This window comes from Lethenteron reissneri, chromosome 32 (assembly GCF_015708825.2).
Source record: "Lethenteron reissneri isolate LAM-NWPU_2019-01 chromosome 32, ASM1570882v1, whole genome shotgun sequence".
In the NCBI taxonomy this organism is placed as follows: Eukaryota; Metazoa; Chordata; class Hyperoartia; order Petromyzontiformes; family Petromyzontidae; genus Lethenteron; species Lethenteron reissneri.
In genome coordinates, this window is record NC_083810.1 from 14,801,751 (window position 1) to 14,817,669 (window position 15,919).

The following is a 15,919-nucleotide window of genomic DNA, read 5'->3' on the forward strand; positions in this document are numbered from 1 at the left end:
ACTGGAGTTACCAGTGGTGGCGTCTGGTTCTAGTTTGGAGACAATACAAATGACAGGCCTTCCAGTTTCAGGTTACATTGATATTTAGTTGCCAGTAGAGCATCTAAATATCAATGTAAGAGGCTTTGATGACAATTTCTTCACCTGATAAGGTTCTTCATAGTCTCTTACCTGCCTACATCACATCTCATCTCAACCATCCCAGTGCCCTGGTGTAGTCTATCCAAGGGAGCCCCCAGAGTCGTAAACATCGCTGTGCGGCACAAGTTGTACGCAGCACCGGCAACCTGCAAGAGGACATGAGTCTGCTCGTAAGGAGTGATGTTGCCATGTGGTTTTTCCTATTTCAGTCATTTGTGAGTCATTATTCAAATTAGTCCAAGTTGGACCTTGACGCCGGTACACATGGCCTACTCTTTGTCGAATAGCGTCGTGGGTTATCTCTCGTCCATTGTGAAGTAGGCAGCACATGTCTCATGAGCCGCTGGCCTCGAAGCGCCAACCTCTCCATCAAGTGGCAAACTGGCTGTCGCTCAGCAGTACCACTGCCGGATGGGTAAATACAGTCGGTGAAGCTTTCAAAATACAGGTAGTCCCCGAGTTACGATGGTCCGACTTATGATATTTCGATCTTACGATGGCGATAGCGATATGACAAAATTGCCATCAACAACCTAAAATTGTTCAAGTATGCAGACGACGGACAGAATTTTGGCGAGTACAGTACAATATGATACGTTACGACACGTCCAATTCATGTATGATACGTAGCTTTAGCGATTTCATTTTAAGGTTACCACGATACGATACGTTCAATGATTGTTAAAAGTTTTTATAGCAGATAGGATTGTTTCCTGAAAAAACTTTCTATTAAATTGCAGTTCATATCGGTAGGATAAGAATTTACCTTGTTTTTTTTACTTTTAATTTTACTGTGCAATACAGTATTGTAATTCATAAATACATACACTATATAGTTTATACAGTACGGTACTGTAAATTGCTCTGTTTTGCTAAATTATCACCATTCTTTAAGACTCTTGGGTAGGCTAGGCCATCTTCGACTTACGATGTTTTCGACTTACGATGGGGTCGTCGTAACGCATCTCCATCGTAAGTCGAGGACTGCCTGTAATGGTTCTGCCAGGTGCCAACACTGGTACAGTACCACGTGTCGCTGATGTATCTCAACTATCACTTAATCCAGCTGCACGCGTCGCCCAAGTCCTGGGATCCTGAGACAGAGTTTGTAGCTTTTTCAAACTTGAACGACGAGCCACCACTAGCAGGTATGTTTGCTTTTCATGGTGAGGCACTTGGTGTGCCACGTCATTTTTTTGCAATGGAGGTCTTGGAATCTTAAAAAACTGGAAATATTTTAATTCATATCCAATTTTGATGTAGATTTAAGGACAAATCAGAACAAATGCTTTTACATAACCATAGAATAATAATTCATACTTAACAAAAAACAACTATTACCAATATATCGTGCGAGGGCTGTGTGTCTGTAGTATATTACGGGGTTTATTAGATTGCAGGGTTTAGCAGATTACAGGGTTTAGCAGATTACAGGGTTTAGTAGATTATAGGGCCTAGTAGATTACAGGGCCTAGTAGATTACAGGGTTTAGTAGATTACAGGGCCTAGTAGATTACAGGGTTTAAATCTAAACAGGTAATCGTTGATTGAGCTATTTGGTGGATTTTGGAGCTCGTTGAGAGCCACCAACATGGATGACAGTGCTTGGAGTATTGGCCACCACTGATTAAACCTTTACAAAACACCTCGCACGCCAGTGCACAAACCAGCTGCTGATTACCACTAATAACTTGTAATAAGAAGTAATTACACATAATTGATCCTCAAATGTAACAAGTGTATAATTAGGTTAGCGCCCTGCCAATAAATGTATTTTTGCCGTGCATTTTACATATGCTTCCACTTGGGATGCTACAGATGCAGCCACTTGAGATGTGGCCTTCACAGGGGGGGGGCTCCGACACGCCTGCACTGTGCTTCGCAAGCAAATTGCTTTGCTGAGGGGATTGGCCCTTGGAGCGAGGAAATTGCCTCTGCTGTGACAAGTCACTCGTTACAAACTCACCCCCAGTGTTTATCATTACCAATGCAAGCGTGTTTCTGCTCACACAAAAGTCCATATTGTTGTATTGTTGCGTGGCATTTTTTAATATAAAATAAAGAACGGCACAATTACTTAGCAAGTCACAAATAGATCAGATTTTCTCAGAGTATAGTGTTTACATGACAAACCTTACTAATAAGCTGTGTCGGGTGGTGGCGGGTTTATATACACATTTATATTTACACGATCTAACCCAAAACCCCTCTTATTATGGATATCGGCCGCGAAAACCTACTACGTGATAAACTCATTTAGCTCGCCTAACGCGACAATCATTCACGAATCACCTCCCAGCCGCACGGCTTTGTGAGACTCACAAAGTGCACAGCACGGTGTGTCAGCACTTGCCCTTCAGTGCCAGACGACAGGCGTGATGCGGTGCCCCCCCCCCCCCCCCCGCGTGTGTCTAGCCCGGGGGATCTCGACGGAGCGCTGCCCCTTCTGCACAAGGCCCTGCACGTCACGTCCGTGCCACTGCAGAGCCTGTCCGTGCTGCAACTGCGTGCCCTGCAGACGCTGTCGCTGCTGAAGCTCACCGCTCTCCTGGAGAAATACTCTCCCTCCAACAAACTCGGCTGGAACTGGTAAAAGCGTCATGACCATGGTCATCAGGAAAATAATCATCATCATCATCATCGTCGTCGTCATGATGATGATGATTATAGGATACTGCCCCATTCCAGGTGACCGTTCATAACCATTCGCGAATATCATCACCGTTATCAGTATCGCTATCATTATCAGTTACTCAACAAAACAATGCATATATATGTGCAAATTGGTAAGATGCTGCCATAATGTGATGGTTAGCAGTACACTGGACTTGCAATCCAGAGGTCACCGGTTCAACTCAACTCCCAATGCAGCAGTTGAAATAATGGGGACATATTCTCTGAGCTTCTGCCCACCCAGCAGTATGAATGGGTTCACTATAGTTAGTCAATGGAAAGGTCACGTGTGTGCAGTGGGGTAAAGTATGGGTACTCCCGCCTTTAACAAAACATCCTGCCTGCATGGAAGAGTAGGCCAAAACCCCTCTAGGGGTTCTCTGGTGCTGCCTCGAGTGAAGGTCCTTCTTCCAGTATTTGTGTGAGCAATCTATTGCAGGGCTGCACCTTTACTTCTTCATCATGATCATCTTATTCACTGTGCTTCATCATTGGTGTGGTGTGGAGTGCTCTTCAGATTGCCTGGTGACAAGGACGCTCTATCAAAAACAAGTCATGCTCACACTGGTTGGCGGGGAGCAGAGTTGCGACAGCATAGATTCCACGCCAGGGTGAATTTAATTACACAAATGTAGCTGACTTAAAATAGAATACACTTTCAAATTTCTAAAAGGTCAATTATAAGTGATGATGCAGGAATTGGCTTAGCCTCATGGGTAATTATGGAGGGGAATAGAATGCATGAACTGTGCCTTTGAATCAACTATATTTGTGAGCACACACTCAAACACAAGAGAAGACCGAGTCAAATCAGCTACACTTATTGACAGAGACACACATGAGTTGGCGTGGGTATGGAGGGGTGGGATTCTTTTAATAAATATGGGCTCTATTTGGTTCGCGTGATGACGCGGTGACAACTCGGTGTGCTGAACTTCGTGTTCACGTTCACCAGGGAAAGGCGCGTTAGCCAAGCTCTCTTAGATCCAAATCCACTCGCGAGCTGTATGGTATGTTGAATTCTTTCACACCGTACGTAGTCAACTGTGCTAATCTGTTGGAGCCAATGCTGTTAGCGAGCACCTATGAAGGCTGGCACGGCACACGAGGGGGTGGGTGGCCAACACCATGCCTGGCTGTTTTTGTCTCCCTCGTGACGATGTTTACACACCGCACCAGGTCCAAATTTGAGGCTGAGTCGACCTAGAGGAGTGCCCATGACCGGTTCAGATAATCGTCACCAGGTGTCGGTGGCCACGAGCGGGAATCGAACTCGGATCGCCGGGTTCGTAGCAGAGCACACTAACCACGACACCACCGCTCCCCACACCGACACTCACGCAGGGCTGTGCCCAGCTTCATGAAGAGAATTAAGATGCCCGACTCGAGGGAGGTGAACGTCTTTGGGGCCCCCCTGCTGGCGAATGCCCAGCGCACGGGCCGCAGCCTCCCGCCCGGCATCCAGGAGGCCGTCACATTTCTCGCCCAGCACGGCTGCGACCAGGTGAGTGAGTGGGTGGGTGAGTGGATGGGTGGGTGAGTATGTGAGAAGGCCAGTGCTTGTAAGGGTAAATGGGTGAGTGGTGGCTGAGTGAGTGAAACTGATGAAACCTTGGATGAAATGTGAGCTACTGTGTATTATGAGAGCTGTATGGGTGCGTCTGTGTGTTTGGGATTATGGGGATGCTCGCTGGACTTGCCTTCACAATTCATAACCCCAATTGGGACTCTCTGCGTGCACGCAGGTTGGCCTGTTCCGCAAGTCGGGCGTCAAGTCGCGCATCCAGGCGCTGCGCGACGCCAACGAGGCGTGCCGCCAGGGCGTCACGTACGAGGGCCACTCTCCCTACGACGTCGCCGACCTCCTCAAGCAGTACTTCCGCGACCTCCCCGAGCCGCTGCTCACCAGCCGCCTGTCCGACTCGGTGCTGCTCCTCTACCAGTGTGAGCACAGCCGCTCCGGTGCCATGCCCCCCCCCCCCCCCCTTGTCGCTTTGTCCACTGACGAAGCTCTTCGGCCACGCTGTCGACCTGCGCCAGCCCCAGCCGGGACTTCCATCGCAGAGCTGGGACGAGCGGTCGGTTACCATGGTGTTACCATGGTTACCATGGTTAATCGAAAAATATTGTCGTCTAAACTTAAACTAAACTATTTATATTTTACCAGGCAAGGCCCACTGAGCTATACAGCTCTTTTTTCAGACACGACCTGGCCACAAATGATAGCTCAACGAAGTGGCTTACCACGTGGAAATGTATAGCAGCAGCCAAATACTCTAAACTTGCGTTTCTAGTCGACTGCCTTTTTGTGGTCGGCTACTCCGGTGGCTTTATAAAAAGGGACCATGCTGACATCCTGTCTGAGGATGCTGCTGACATTACCAAGCCCTGCCCATCACATCCCGTCCGCCGTCACACGTGAAAATAGAGGTTAATTTATTCGCATTATTTTCCCTGATTCGCTAAAGGCAAATTTCCTTACACGATTAGTGGGGTTATCAAACTGATAAATGTTAGAGTTATCAATTACTAAATAATCAGATAGCCCAGCTCCAATACAGGAACTTATCAATCCTTCCAGGCATCTGTCGATATATATCTGTCCATCCACCTGTCCATCCATAGGTGTAGACGACCGTCCATAGGTGTCCGGTCCATCCGTTCACCTGCCTGCCCGTGCACTCGTCTCCCCCGCAGTCGTGCCGAAGGAGCAGCGTCTGCAGGGCCTGCAGGCGGCCGTGCTGCTGGCGCCGCAGGAGAACCGGCAGGCGCTGCAGGCGCTGCTGCACTTCCTCGGGCGGGTGGTGGAGCGCTCGCACGAGAACCAGATGACGGCGGCAAATCTCTCCGTGTGCCTGGCGCCCTCCATCTTCCACCTCACCACCCTCAAGCGCTGGAGGCTCATCCTCCAGGTGCAAGCGGCCACCCAGAGGCTCGTGCGTGCCTTTGTAACGTCCGCCTGCTCTGTCATGCGCGAATTTGCTGGGTTTGTCACGACGTGGCGATGCTACGATGTATCATCACACGACGAGATAAGGTCCACCACGCTAATCATGCTGTCCGTTTCGTAAAATGCCCTTCTATCTTTGATTGTCGCTGCTCTTTTTTTCACATTCGTTTTCACTTTAATAGTTTAACGACCGTGTTGTGTAACAGGACAGCGCGTGCTTTCATAAGAATTATAGATTGTGAATCCGCAATGATTAGACGATTATGGCTGGCTTCTGTTGAGTGAACTGCAGTTGAACTGTTAAGTGATCTATATTTGTACTGCACAGATACAATACTGTACAATAATAATGAAAAACATAATTACAACTTTGTGGGAAATTGATATGGCGATAATCACCCTGTCGTGAACGTTCATGTTGTGTCGTATTGTTGACGCCATCCAGCATTCCCTCGCTTCATCCAGCCCTCGGACTTTCCCCCCAGAATCCTCGCTTTCTCGAGCTTCGTCCACTCAGTAAGCCTTCCCCCCTGACAGCGTACCTTAGCCGGGTCATGCTGCCTTCTCCTGGTAGTCGTGATGAGATGTATTCCTTCCTGAACCTGCTGATTCACTGTCAAATCTTACATCTATTTGCGGGAACTTATTTTTTTTTACTCGATAGAATGGTTCGGCAACTATTTCCCGTGGTGACTGTTGGCAACAACAATATCACTCACATTTCTCCGGTGTAACATGAGATCTTGATCATCCGGAACGGCACTATGTTAATGTTATATTGCAGTTGTATGATGGCCTCATTGAATATGCTACTCAAATAATTAGAATAGCTCTTATTGTGTAGATGCTTACTTTGTCCGTGTGTCAGGCAGAACAACAACACATCAAACCCTCCGTAGTAAGCGGACAATTCACTTGAATGTTACTTTCAAAAGTGCTACGATGACACCACAGTAGTGAACATGGAAATGTATTATTGTTACAAAGTGTGTATGTGTTTTTACATATTAATACCAATCATGTTTGGTCCATCAGCCTATTGGCTTTCCAATATTATTAAGCAGCACTTGTTGTTGAAACAAGCAAACTCTCAGCACTCGTAAAAGTAATTAATGAAGCTCCAAAATGATATCGAACATCCCGGGACACACAGCTTGGGAGTATACCTGCGAATTAAAAGCAGTTTAATATTTTGTATCGCACCAGAATATTTTGTATCCCACCATTAATATTCTGATTGAACACTGAGCAGTTGTTAAACCGGATCCACCCTTGAGCCCCCAGTTGCACGGCTTGGTTGCAGACATCTGAATTGCTTCTGTGTGAACGCCTCTGCAACCAGGTGCAAACAATTGGACAGACTCTGCTTTCAAGCCACCATGTTCAGCTACTCGTAGTGACGTGCATAATCACACGCAAATGTGTGAACTACGTAGATTGATGTGACAATCCTGAACACGCCGTTTCATTTCCTTGTTGCGCAACTCGTCGCTCGGATGTGGAGAAAGCATTCGCAGGCGATGACCAGAGCACGATTTTGAAGTCGAGTTTTGCAGCTGATGGCTCAGGTGTGGACCCGGCTTTACCGCACTGCAGATCCCTGCAGAGGAAGCCAAGCCTGGGCAAGCCCGACCTGAAGGAGCTGAGTGAGAACCTGGCAGCCTCTCAAGCGTTGGCACACATGATCAGCAAGTACAACAATCTCTTCCAGGTGACAGCTTCTATTCTCTTCATGTATGTATTCATTTTGTTTAAACTGATTCTACAACTGGTTATCCTGTCGGTGAATTAACCGGCAGCAAAGTGCTGCAGTAAAACATATAAACCGAGGTATGAGGCAGTGTGACGTTTGGCTTGACGTTGTGCAATATCAAACATGTCAATCGCCACTTTCACAGCCACCGTGTTGTTGGCGAATACACGGAGCTTTCTTCATTACCCGTGCACATCTGTCGCTGAAATAGTATCGCTGAAATAATCGTTGAAATCGCCGCACGCTCGCCGAATCCCCCAAACCGTCGTTGCCGACGTTCCAGGTGCCCGTGGAGATGCTGTGGAGGTGCGGCGCGATGAATGCGGATGAGGGCTGGGCGGCTCCCGGCACCTCCGAGCTGCGGCTGGCCGAGGGCGGACGCCCGGGCCTGAGTGATCTCCTGGATGGACGCGTGCTGGAGCTTCTGAGAGAGGCTCGCGATAAGTTCCGCGGGTGGACAGCCGTCCCTGACTGCGATCTGGCTGAGCTCGCCTACAAGAAGGTAATCGATTTAAGCGTTAAGGAAAGGGTAAAGCCTATTCTCATTTTTCATGCATTGAGATTCTTTGCTGTTGTCATCCAGGGGTTGCCGGTTCGAACTCCTGGTACTCGCACCGCTTAGATGGATGAGGAGGCCAACATACCTCTGAGAGGGGCTCTCTATATATCTTTCGAGTGAAGGCCCTTCTGACAGCAGTGGCATGACCAAGTAATTGCAAGGCTGCACCTTTACCGTTTGTATAATATGTCAAAATTGGGCTGGTGCGAAGAGATGTCGCAGTTTTAAAGAGAACTCGACGGTAATAATGATAAATTGCAGCTCTGAGATTAAAAGATCGGTTTGACTTGCATGCGATGGAGATTGATCACATGCAGAGCGAGTGAGAAAGTGCTGCCCTCTACTGAGTGGATCAGATGTTACTTGAAGGAATCTGAGCGGTAGCTCTGTGATCTCTGCTGCCGCATGCCGTTATCGTACTCCGGCACGAAGGCTTTTGCGCTGTTCGGTGAGATTCCCAATTGATTCTCACGACACCGACAGCACAACTGAGGTACTTGACAACAACAACAAATACCAGTCTCGTTTTGAACGGATGTGATGCTTTGCCATCAGATCGAGGACGGGAGTCCTCTCAGGCCGTGGAAGGCGTGCGTAGAGGTCGGAGCTCCGGCCTGTGAGGTCCTGCACCGAGTCCTCCGGGAACGGAACCTTTGGGACCCCGATCTCCTGGGGGAGAGCATCCTGGAATCGCTGGACGACCAGACAGAAATTTACCAGATCGTTCAGGATGCTACGCCCCTGTTTTCCAAGCGTGACTACGTGCTGCTCAGGTACTTACCAGCTCGGGGAGGCCAGTGCATTCAGTAGAATGGAGCTGGCACTGCCGGAATTCGGGATTGTATTTTGGGTTTCGCCCCATCTGTGATTAAACTAAGTGTAGCGAGTTGGTGGCCCTGGTCAGATCAACAACAACTGCACATTACTTCGGTTGACACAAAATATATACTAATCCTTAAGTATTCATGGAATAAAATGTTGATGAATATCTCTAGAGTAGGATACATGAGAATATGCGGCATGAATTGAAGGCTTTTCAGAAGTGGTTCGATAATATCATCTTCTGCAGGCAATTCTATCACACGCAGTGATGTATTTCTTTGGGAGAGTTCCACCTAGACACTTCATCTCACGGCATGACACTGATAGCAATGAAAAATGAGAACGGACAAAATATAATCATCATCATCATCAGTCGCCATGATCAATCCACCGCTTTACGAAGGCCTCCTCAAGCCACCACCATCTCACAAGCTTGCAATGCAACATTCGCATCCAGCAGCATCTACACATAAACTGGTGCCATTGCTCCATCTCCACTTTGGACATATTCTCGAACGCATTCCATGCCTTGGCTGCCACCCCGCTATTATTTTTTAAACGTCGTCCGTGATTGTCGTTGACCGTATTTTTAAAATATATATATTTAAGATATATACTGTATATATATACTGTGCATCGTGGGGCAACAATTCTCTGCCAACGTTTCCTCTGCAGGACGTGGCGGACAGATCTTCCCAAGGGCTGCTGTGCTCTCACAGCCGTGTCCGTGCAACACGCGCTCGACAGCGCCGCCGACACGGTGCGCGCCCTGGTGCTCGACTCGCGCTACCTGGTCGAGCCCTGCGGCGCCGGGCGCTCGAAGCTCACCCACGTCTGCAGGACGGACGTCAGGTAAGCGTCGGCCCGCTGGTCCAGCGCTCTGGAGGCAAGGAGGGTCGGTGGATCCGCACGTAGGTTTGTCCGAGATCTGGATTCGCGTACGTGGGGCGGTTTGGTCAAACGCCTCGGCAACCGCGAGGCTCCTTGCGGCACGTCGCGGTGCCCTGCTGCTGTCTAGCCACGCCGACCCCAGTGGCGGCCCTCGCCGTGCGCCACAGAGTGCGCACAGCAACGGGCCCCGCGAATGGGAATCTCGATCAGCGGGAGGCAATGCCGCTAAGTGGTGTTTTACAATTGAGTAATTTGTGAGTAATTGATCAAATTCGGACCATAACGTCTGCGCACAAGACCTACTCCTGATCAAAAACACATCATGGGATCTTTAACATCCCCTGTGAAGCAGATGGCAAGTTGTTTATGATTAATAAACCCTTAGCACAAGGGCGACTGCCTTACAAGGAGGCAGTCACTGTCAAATGGTCTTGGCAGAAACCATATTGAAAAGTGTCCTGAAGTCCACGGGTGATATGAAAGATAACCTGTTCTAGACTTGCCCAAGGGTAGGGAGGTTGCCAACATGGTGGAAACATGTCGCCATGATGGGGTCCCAGTATGGATGCTTTCACGATAGTTGAGAGCTACCAGAGGAGATGGAGGCATTTACGAAGGGTGCGAGGGTGGGGGTGCTGGCAGGGATAAAAGCAGTTGGAGGGGTATAAAGGATGCGAGAATATTTTGTTATGATGAAGATAACGGCGGTGATGTCATCGTGGTTGACGTGTGGGGGAAGTGGAGTGGAGGTACTGGGGAGGCAACGAGAGGACACGGAACAGGAGGAGTACAGTCCGAGTGAGGATTCGCGTGTCCCTATTCACGGCACTTAACTATTGGCAAGCGCTCTTTCTTGAAATTACGTTTGGTCTCTGATCCATGTGCGTGGCGCGCTGTACCTTTACGCTCCTCTAAGCGTGTGCGTTTTTATGGTGGCGTATTGGCCCGTTCCAATCGTTGGGTGCATTTTAAAGACACCCCGTGGTTACAAGCTGCGGGTATAAATAGTTTGTTTATTCCAGTGTAACCACAGTGCACTATGTAATTGGAGACTAATTGGAAGCAATGTAATTAACTTTAAACTACTTTTGAACATGTTTGCCAAATTACTCTACCCAATTTACTGCATAAACATCTAAGCCTCTCTTAGGTTAATTAAAGTGTTTATTCCACATTTAAAGCACTTTAAACATTTAAAAAATCATAAGTATCATAATCTTGCTTTTTTAATGTGCATCTTGCAGTTGTGTTCATCTGCTGTATATTGAATCTCGTCTTTTTCTCTTGCCATGAATGTGGAAGTTATCTTTAAAGTCCACAAGAGTTTTGTTTATATGGATCTCTCAAGCACTCAATTTCTGAAATCTTTATAAACTATTGGCAAACATGTTTATTTCATATTCACAATGCTGTTTCAGTTCCCTCTCTAGCATATGTTAAAAAAACACAATCCTCTTAAAGCGCTCGATATGGACATGTTTCCACTATTTGTACGACATTGAGATGTGGTCGCATACAACGCTGTGTAAATACAAATTGTACGTGTGGCGGAGTATACCTGCCACTCCCGTAATGGTCTCTGTTCCACGTGCTTAGTGCTCTGTCTCTTTTAACAAGTTAATTTATGAGCCTTGGACTCTATATAACCCGGCTCTAATGGGCCCCTACACACCACAGCGCCCATCATAGTGCCTTGCGTTCGCTGAACTGTCCTTCACAATAAAAGTTCCATCTTTTGCAGAGACCCGTGCAATCATAATAACAACACATCAGTCCTGCACCCTGGCTGAGTGGTAGCGCGTTCGTCGCCTGTTGCAGTGGTTCGTGGTTTGAATCCAACTGCCGCCCCAGTTAATACTGCGGGTGAATTGATCGTAAAAACACACACAGTCTGCTTCAGATTGGACTTCAAAGATCCCGTGCGTCATTTGCAAGTAGAGGCCATTGCGCACCAACGTCATGGTCCGCATTTGCCAAGTCGAAAATGACCCGCAAACGACGTAACTGGGATGACACGTGGCAATCACTGCCCAACTGCTGGCAGACTGTTGCCGTTTGCCAGCCGGGTGCTATGTCACCTTGCGGCCACAGTGGATCCCCTTTACATTGTATGAGGTGAGATGTAAAGCCCTCTGAGATGTCCCAGCATATAAGGCACTACTGTATATCAAACACAAATCGGTATTACCCCAACCTGGAGCATCACCGCCATGTGTTGTTGTGCGTCTGGCAGGGGCCGCTCCCCCGACTGGTACAGGCGAGTGTTCGGACTGCGGTGTGCGGCCAAGGTGGCGAGGATCCGCAGCTCCTTCCAGCCGCCATCTCCGACCAAGCTGTAGTGCCGCGTGCCCACGCGGACGACATCGCCGTCATCTTAAACTCCACAGTGCCACTTGCTCGTGCTTTTCGTCCACCTCTTGCCCATTATAACGCTTTGCCTTATGTCAAATAGGTATTAAAAACAATAGGCACCGCTGGTGTATGGGCATTGCTTACACCTCGTGTTTATTTGGCCGACTTAGCACAAGGTATTGTGTACTTTAATGCATCTTTATGGGTCTAAAGCCATAGTATTTTTGTCCTTTAGGACTCTGCTGCTCTGGTGTTAAGTCGGTTGATAGACATGAATAATAAGCAGTAATGGTGGGTTCACACTGGATCACTTAACGTACAGAACGCAACGGCCACCTAAGTCTCGCTGGAGTGACGTAAAGTTAACATGCTGCTCTCGTCGCTGGGTTGAATTTAGAAAAAGGTGCAGAAAGCAGCAGCCTATCAGGAGTCGGTGGAGTAGATGGGGACACGCCAAGAGCAATTGTCACACACCACGTGACACACCGGGTTACCCAAACATTCAATAAAGCTCCACTGTGGTGATGTGACCACAGTTTCCTTGTCGCAAAGCACATGGCATCTACTTTACGCATGCCGAAAGTCCAGTGTGAACCGTCACCCATAGCAAAAGCAAGAATAATACTTTCTTAGAAGAGTGAACCATGGCCCCACATTCCACTGCAGCTTCCAATTGGACCTGTGCGTGAGGTAGCTGTCACAGAGTAGACCTCAATTCCAGTCCTCTGAACTCTTACCACCTGCTAGATATAGTGTCTCTTGTTATCCAGTCTTTTGGGTCATAAACATGTGGCAAATGGTCATGTGAATGAGCTAATGTGTTGATTCATAAACATGGAATTGTGGAATCATCGAATGGTGTGAAATTGCGATTTAATGGGCAATGTGGTGTTCCCTCGTCAAGACAGATACAGCTTGCACCACGCACAAAGGCTTCCCATCTTTGTTTTCTTCTTCACACGTAAATAAGTGATGTAGCATAAAAGCATCAATACATCACATTGCATTTATTTAGCATTTCCACTCAGATATACAATACGTTAGTCACAAACGTCAGGAGTTTAACAAACTAAAATAGCATGAATTTATAATAAAGAAAAATATGCCATGACATACAGCTTCTAAGACGTACCATGCTCTTGTTATTCGTGTAGATTTATGCAAGTATTTTTTTATACCTTAAAGGAATGTAATACGACTTCAACTGCATTATCCACTTGTTTATCTTGTAATATGATGTGTATGATATAGGGTAGTTTTATATACTGTGCTGTGTTGAATATTTCCTCGATTATATTGTCACCATATGTATCCATTGCGTAATATATTTTACATGCGGAATGATTGCACTTAAACTTGGATTAAGACATAAAATGGCAGTATTTTTACAGTAGCACAACTTTCATTGTTAAGTGTACATGTGTATAAGTAAAGCTTATTCTTTTCACTGATTGCGTGTGATGCTTGCAAAGGGTCCTGTCCTATTGAAACCAAGCAGACCTATTGTCTGGAGGCCATGAGCGCGGTTGGCTGGCTAAGTATGGCGCGAAAGAAGTTCAACATACATACACATGACACATTCAAGAGCACTGTATCAATGGCGTTTTAGTGACCGCTAATGAAGCGATGACTCTTCACATTGCACGTCATTTTAAAGCCAATTTGGTAGTAACGACAATTTAAGATCTACCAGTGGAAAGCCTTGCGAAAGTTACAAGTTTGTTTTACAGATGGTCCTACTTTGATTATTTATTAACTTCTTTAATATTTTATACGTGGAGAAAAACGAATATCTCCAGAAAACCCACACGCATCGTAAGAGGAAAAAGATATTATTTGTGTGATAACTGATACAAATGTTACCATCATGGAATACCATATATTGTAGTGATATTTAAACGCATGGGTGATTCAATAGAAGATCTGAATTACTGCAAGCATAGAACATTACTCAAGAGTTATTCCAATTGTTATAAATTGCAAGTTGTGTACAATGTGGCCACGATAAATGTGTGATTTGCAAGTCCGCATATTCCAATTCTGATTACGTTCACATCAATTGATTTCCTGGGCCTTCCAAAATGGGTGGTGTGTAGACATTAAATCTTGAGAACAGCTAACGGACTGCTAAGTGATGGCACTAAGTACTGTACTTTGTACCTCTGATGCAGCCATCAATATTTAGCTGCATCTCGAGACCCACCCAAATATGGCCAAAAGTACGATCTCATCAGTTTAAAATAGCACTCAGAAATATGTAAAAACCACACAGCCATTGTGCACATGCAAAAACAATCAGCATTTCCTGAAGGGGAGTGTCTTGTCGTTGTCTTGTCTTAGGGCACCATCATAATACATGTGAGAAAATGTGACCAATTGATGGTAGCAGTGATGCCGTGATGAATAACTGTTTTATTTTGACTTAAAACTTTGATGACTGCAGGAATTCATATTCTTTGGTTATTTCGGTAAAGTCACGTAAATAGAAAAATAATAATAAAGTGAATAAAAATGATAGAAATAAAAATAATAAAACCCCAAAAACATTAATGTAGTCTACAATGTAGACTGTAGCCTGGTTCTTAACCTCGGTGAGTGTACTGGCAGTCTATAATGTAGACTGTAGCAATGGTTATTAAACTGAGTGAGCGTACTGGAAGTCTATAATGTAAACTTATTCTTGGTTCTTTCAGTAATATAAAATACAAATAATAATAAATAAAGATTTTTAAAACCACGACGTTTCGATCACAACACAAGCGACCATCTTCAGGAGTAAAGAGGGAGATAGATGGTCACTTACGGCAATCGTTTATAAAGGTTTCAAAAATGGGCGTGGCACAATTTTAAGCCAATTTAGGGGCACCGTAATGTGACTTGTCCTGCGAGAGTCGGCCAATCTCCTGGCACCGGGAAACCGTGGGACTTTCCCTCTAGGGACCCTTCGGATTAAAACCCCTTGTGCCAGGCAATCCCCCGCTGGGACACGACGTGTGTGCGTGTGTGTGCTCAGGGTGGGGGCCAGGGGGCGGCCGTGGCAGCACAGAACCACCATGCACTTTGTCATTAAATGCTGACGATTGGAACACACGCACACAATGCTTGTGTTACAATCGAGACACATTTCTGTGTTATTTGAAGCATGGTTTTCCAGCCTGCACTATTTTTCCAATGACTGTTTTTTATCTCTCAGAATTTACAGATTTTAATATACTCGATATGATCTCAACAAATATTGGTGCGTATAGAAATGTTTTAAACAGCACTAACATACACTTTGGTTCCGCATACTGCATCCTTGCACCATTCTCCCAATGAGCAAGATCAACCAAGTAGGATCTACGTGATTTGAATCGAGACGCATCCAACCTTGGACTGAATTCGAGTGAAAAGGGGTGATTGCTCTCCCATGAATCGGGCACGCCACGCGGTAATAATCTCACTCTTGCTGTGGTCCAGTGCTCACAACTGGAGACCTGGCAACAATTAATGTCCAAGCGCGGTCTGTAAATACCATTCTCAAAGAGGTCCTGCAAGGGATACAACACAGCTTTGCACATGCTGCGATTAGGAAGCTAATTGCTGCCAGGCCCAACACCGGGCTTGTCTCTGACATCTTTCTCAAATAGGGGTCCGTCATCTCTACGCTGGCTCGTTTTAACTGGATCCTCTCTTCCCCGAGTACTCCACAGCATTACGAGATAAGCTCACCCGTCACAGACAGTCGGGAAAGTACTTTCTTCTATAAGCTTCACTCAAACCTCGTCACACAGACAAC

General features: G+C 46.5%; 1 protein-coding gene across 2 annotated transcripts in view; it reads left to right on the forward strand.

Moving 5' to 3' along the window:
* The window catches only part of LOC133350091 (rho GTPase-activating protein 7-like), a 50,605-nt gene extending 37,013 nt beyond the window's left edge, over positions 1–13,592 (forward strand). For both annotated transcript variants that reach the window (XM_061564102.1, XM_061564101.1), the window contains exons 6-15: positions 2,557–2,730; positions 4,159–4,318; positions 4,560–4,758; positions 5,512–5,750; positions 6,210–6,280; positions 7,361–7,475; positions 7,801–8,019; positions 8,632–8,849; positions 9,574–9,750; positions 12,023–13,592. In XM_061564102.1, the coding sequence (XP_061420086.1) occupies positions 2,557–2,730; positions 4,159–4,318; positions 4,560–4,758; positions 5,512–5,750; positions 6,210–6,280; positions 7,361–7,475; positions 7,801–8,019; positions 8,632–8,849; positions 9,574–9,750; positions 12,023–12,128 (1,678 nt within the window). In that variant the 3' untranslated portion in view covers positions 12,129–13,592. The remainder of the gene's footprint in view (positions 1–2,556; positions 2,731–4,158; positions 4,319–4,559; positions 4,759–5,511; positions 5,751–6,209; positions 6,281–7,360; positions 7,476–7,800; positions 8,020–8,631; positions 8,850–9,573; positions 9,751–12,022) is intronic.
* The last annotated feature ends 2,327 nt before the right edge of the window (positions 13,593–15,919 follow it).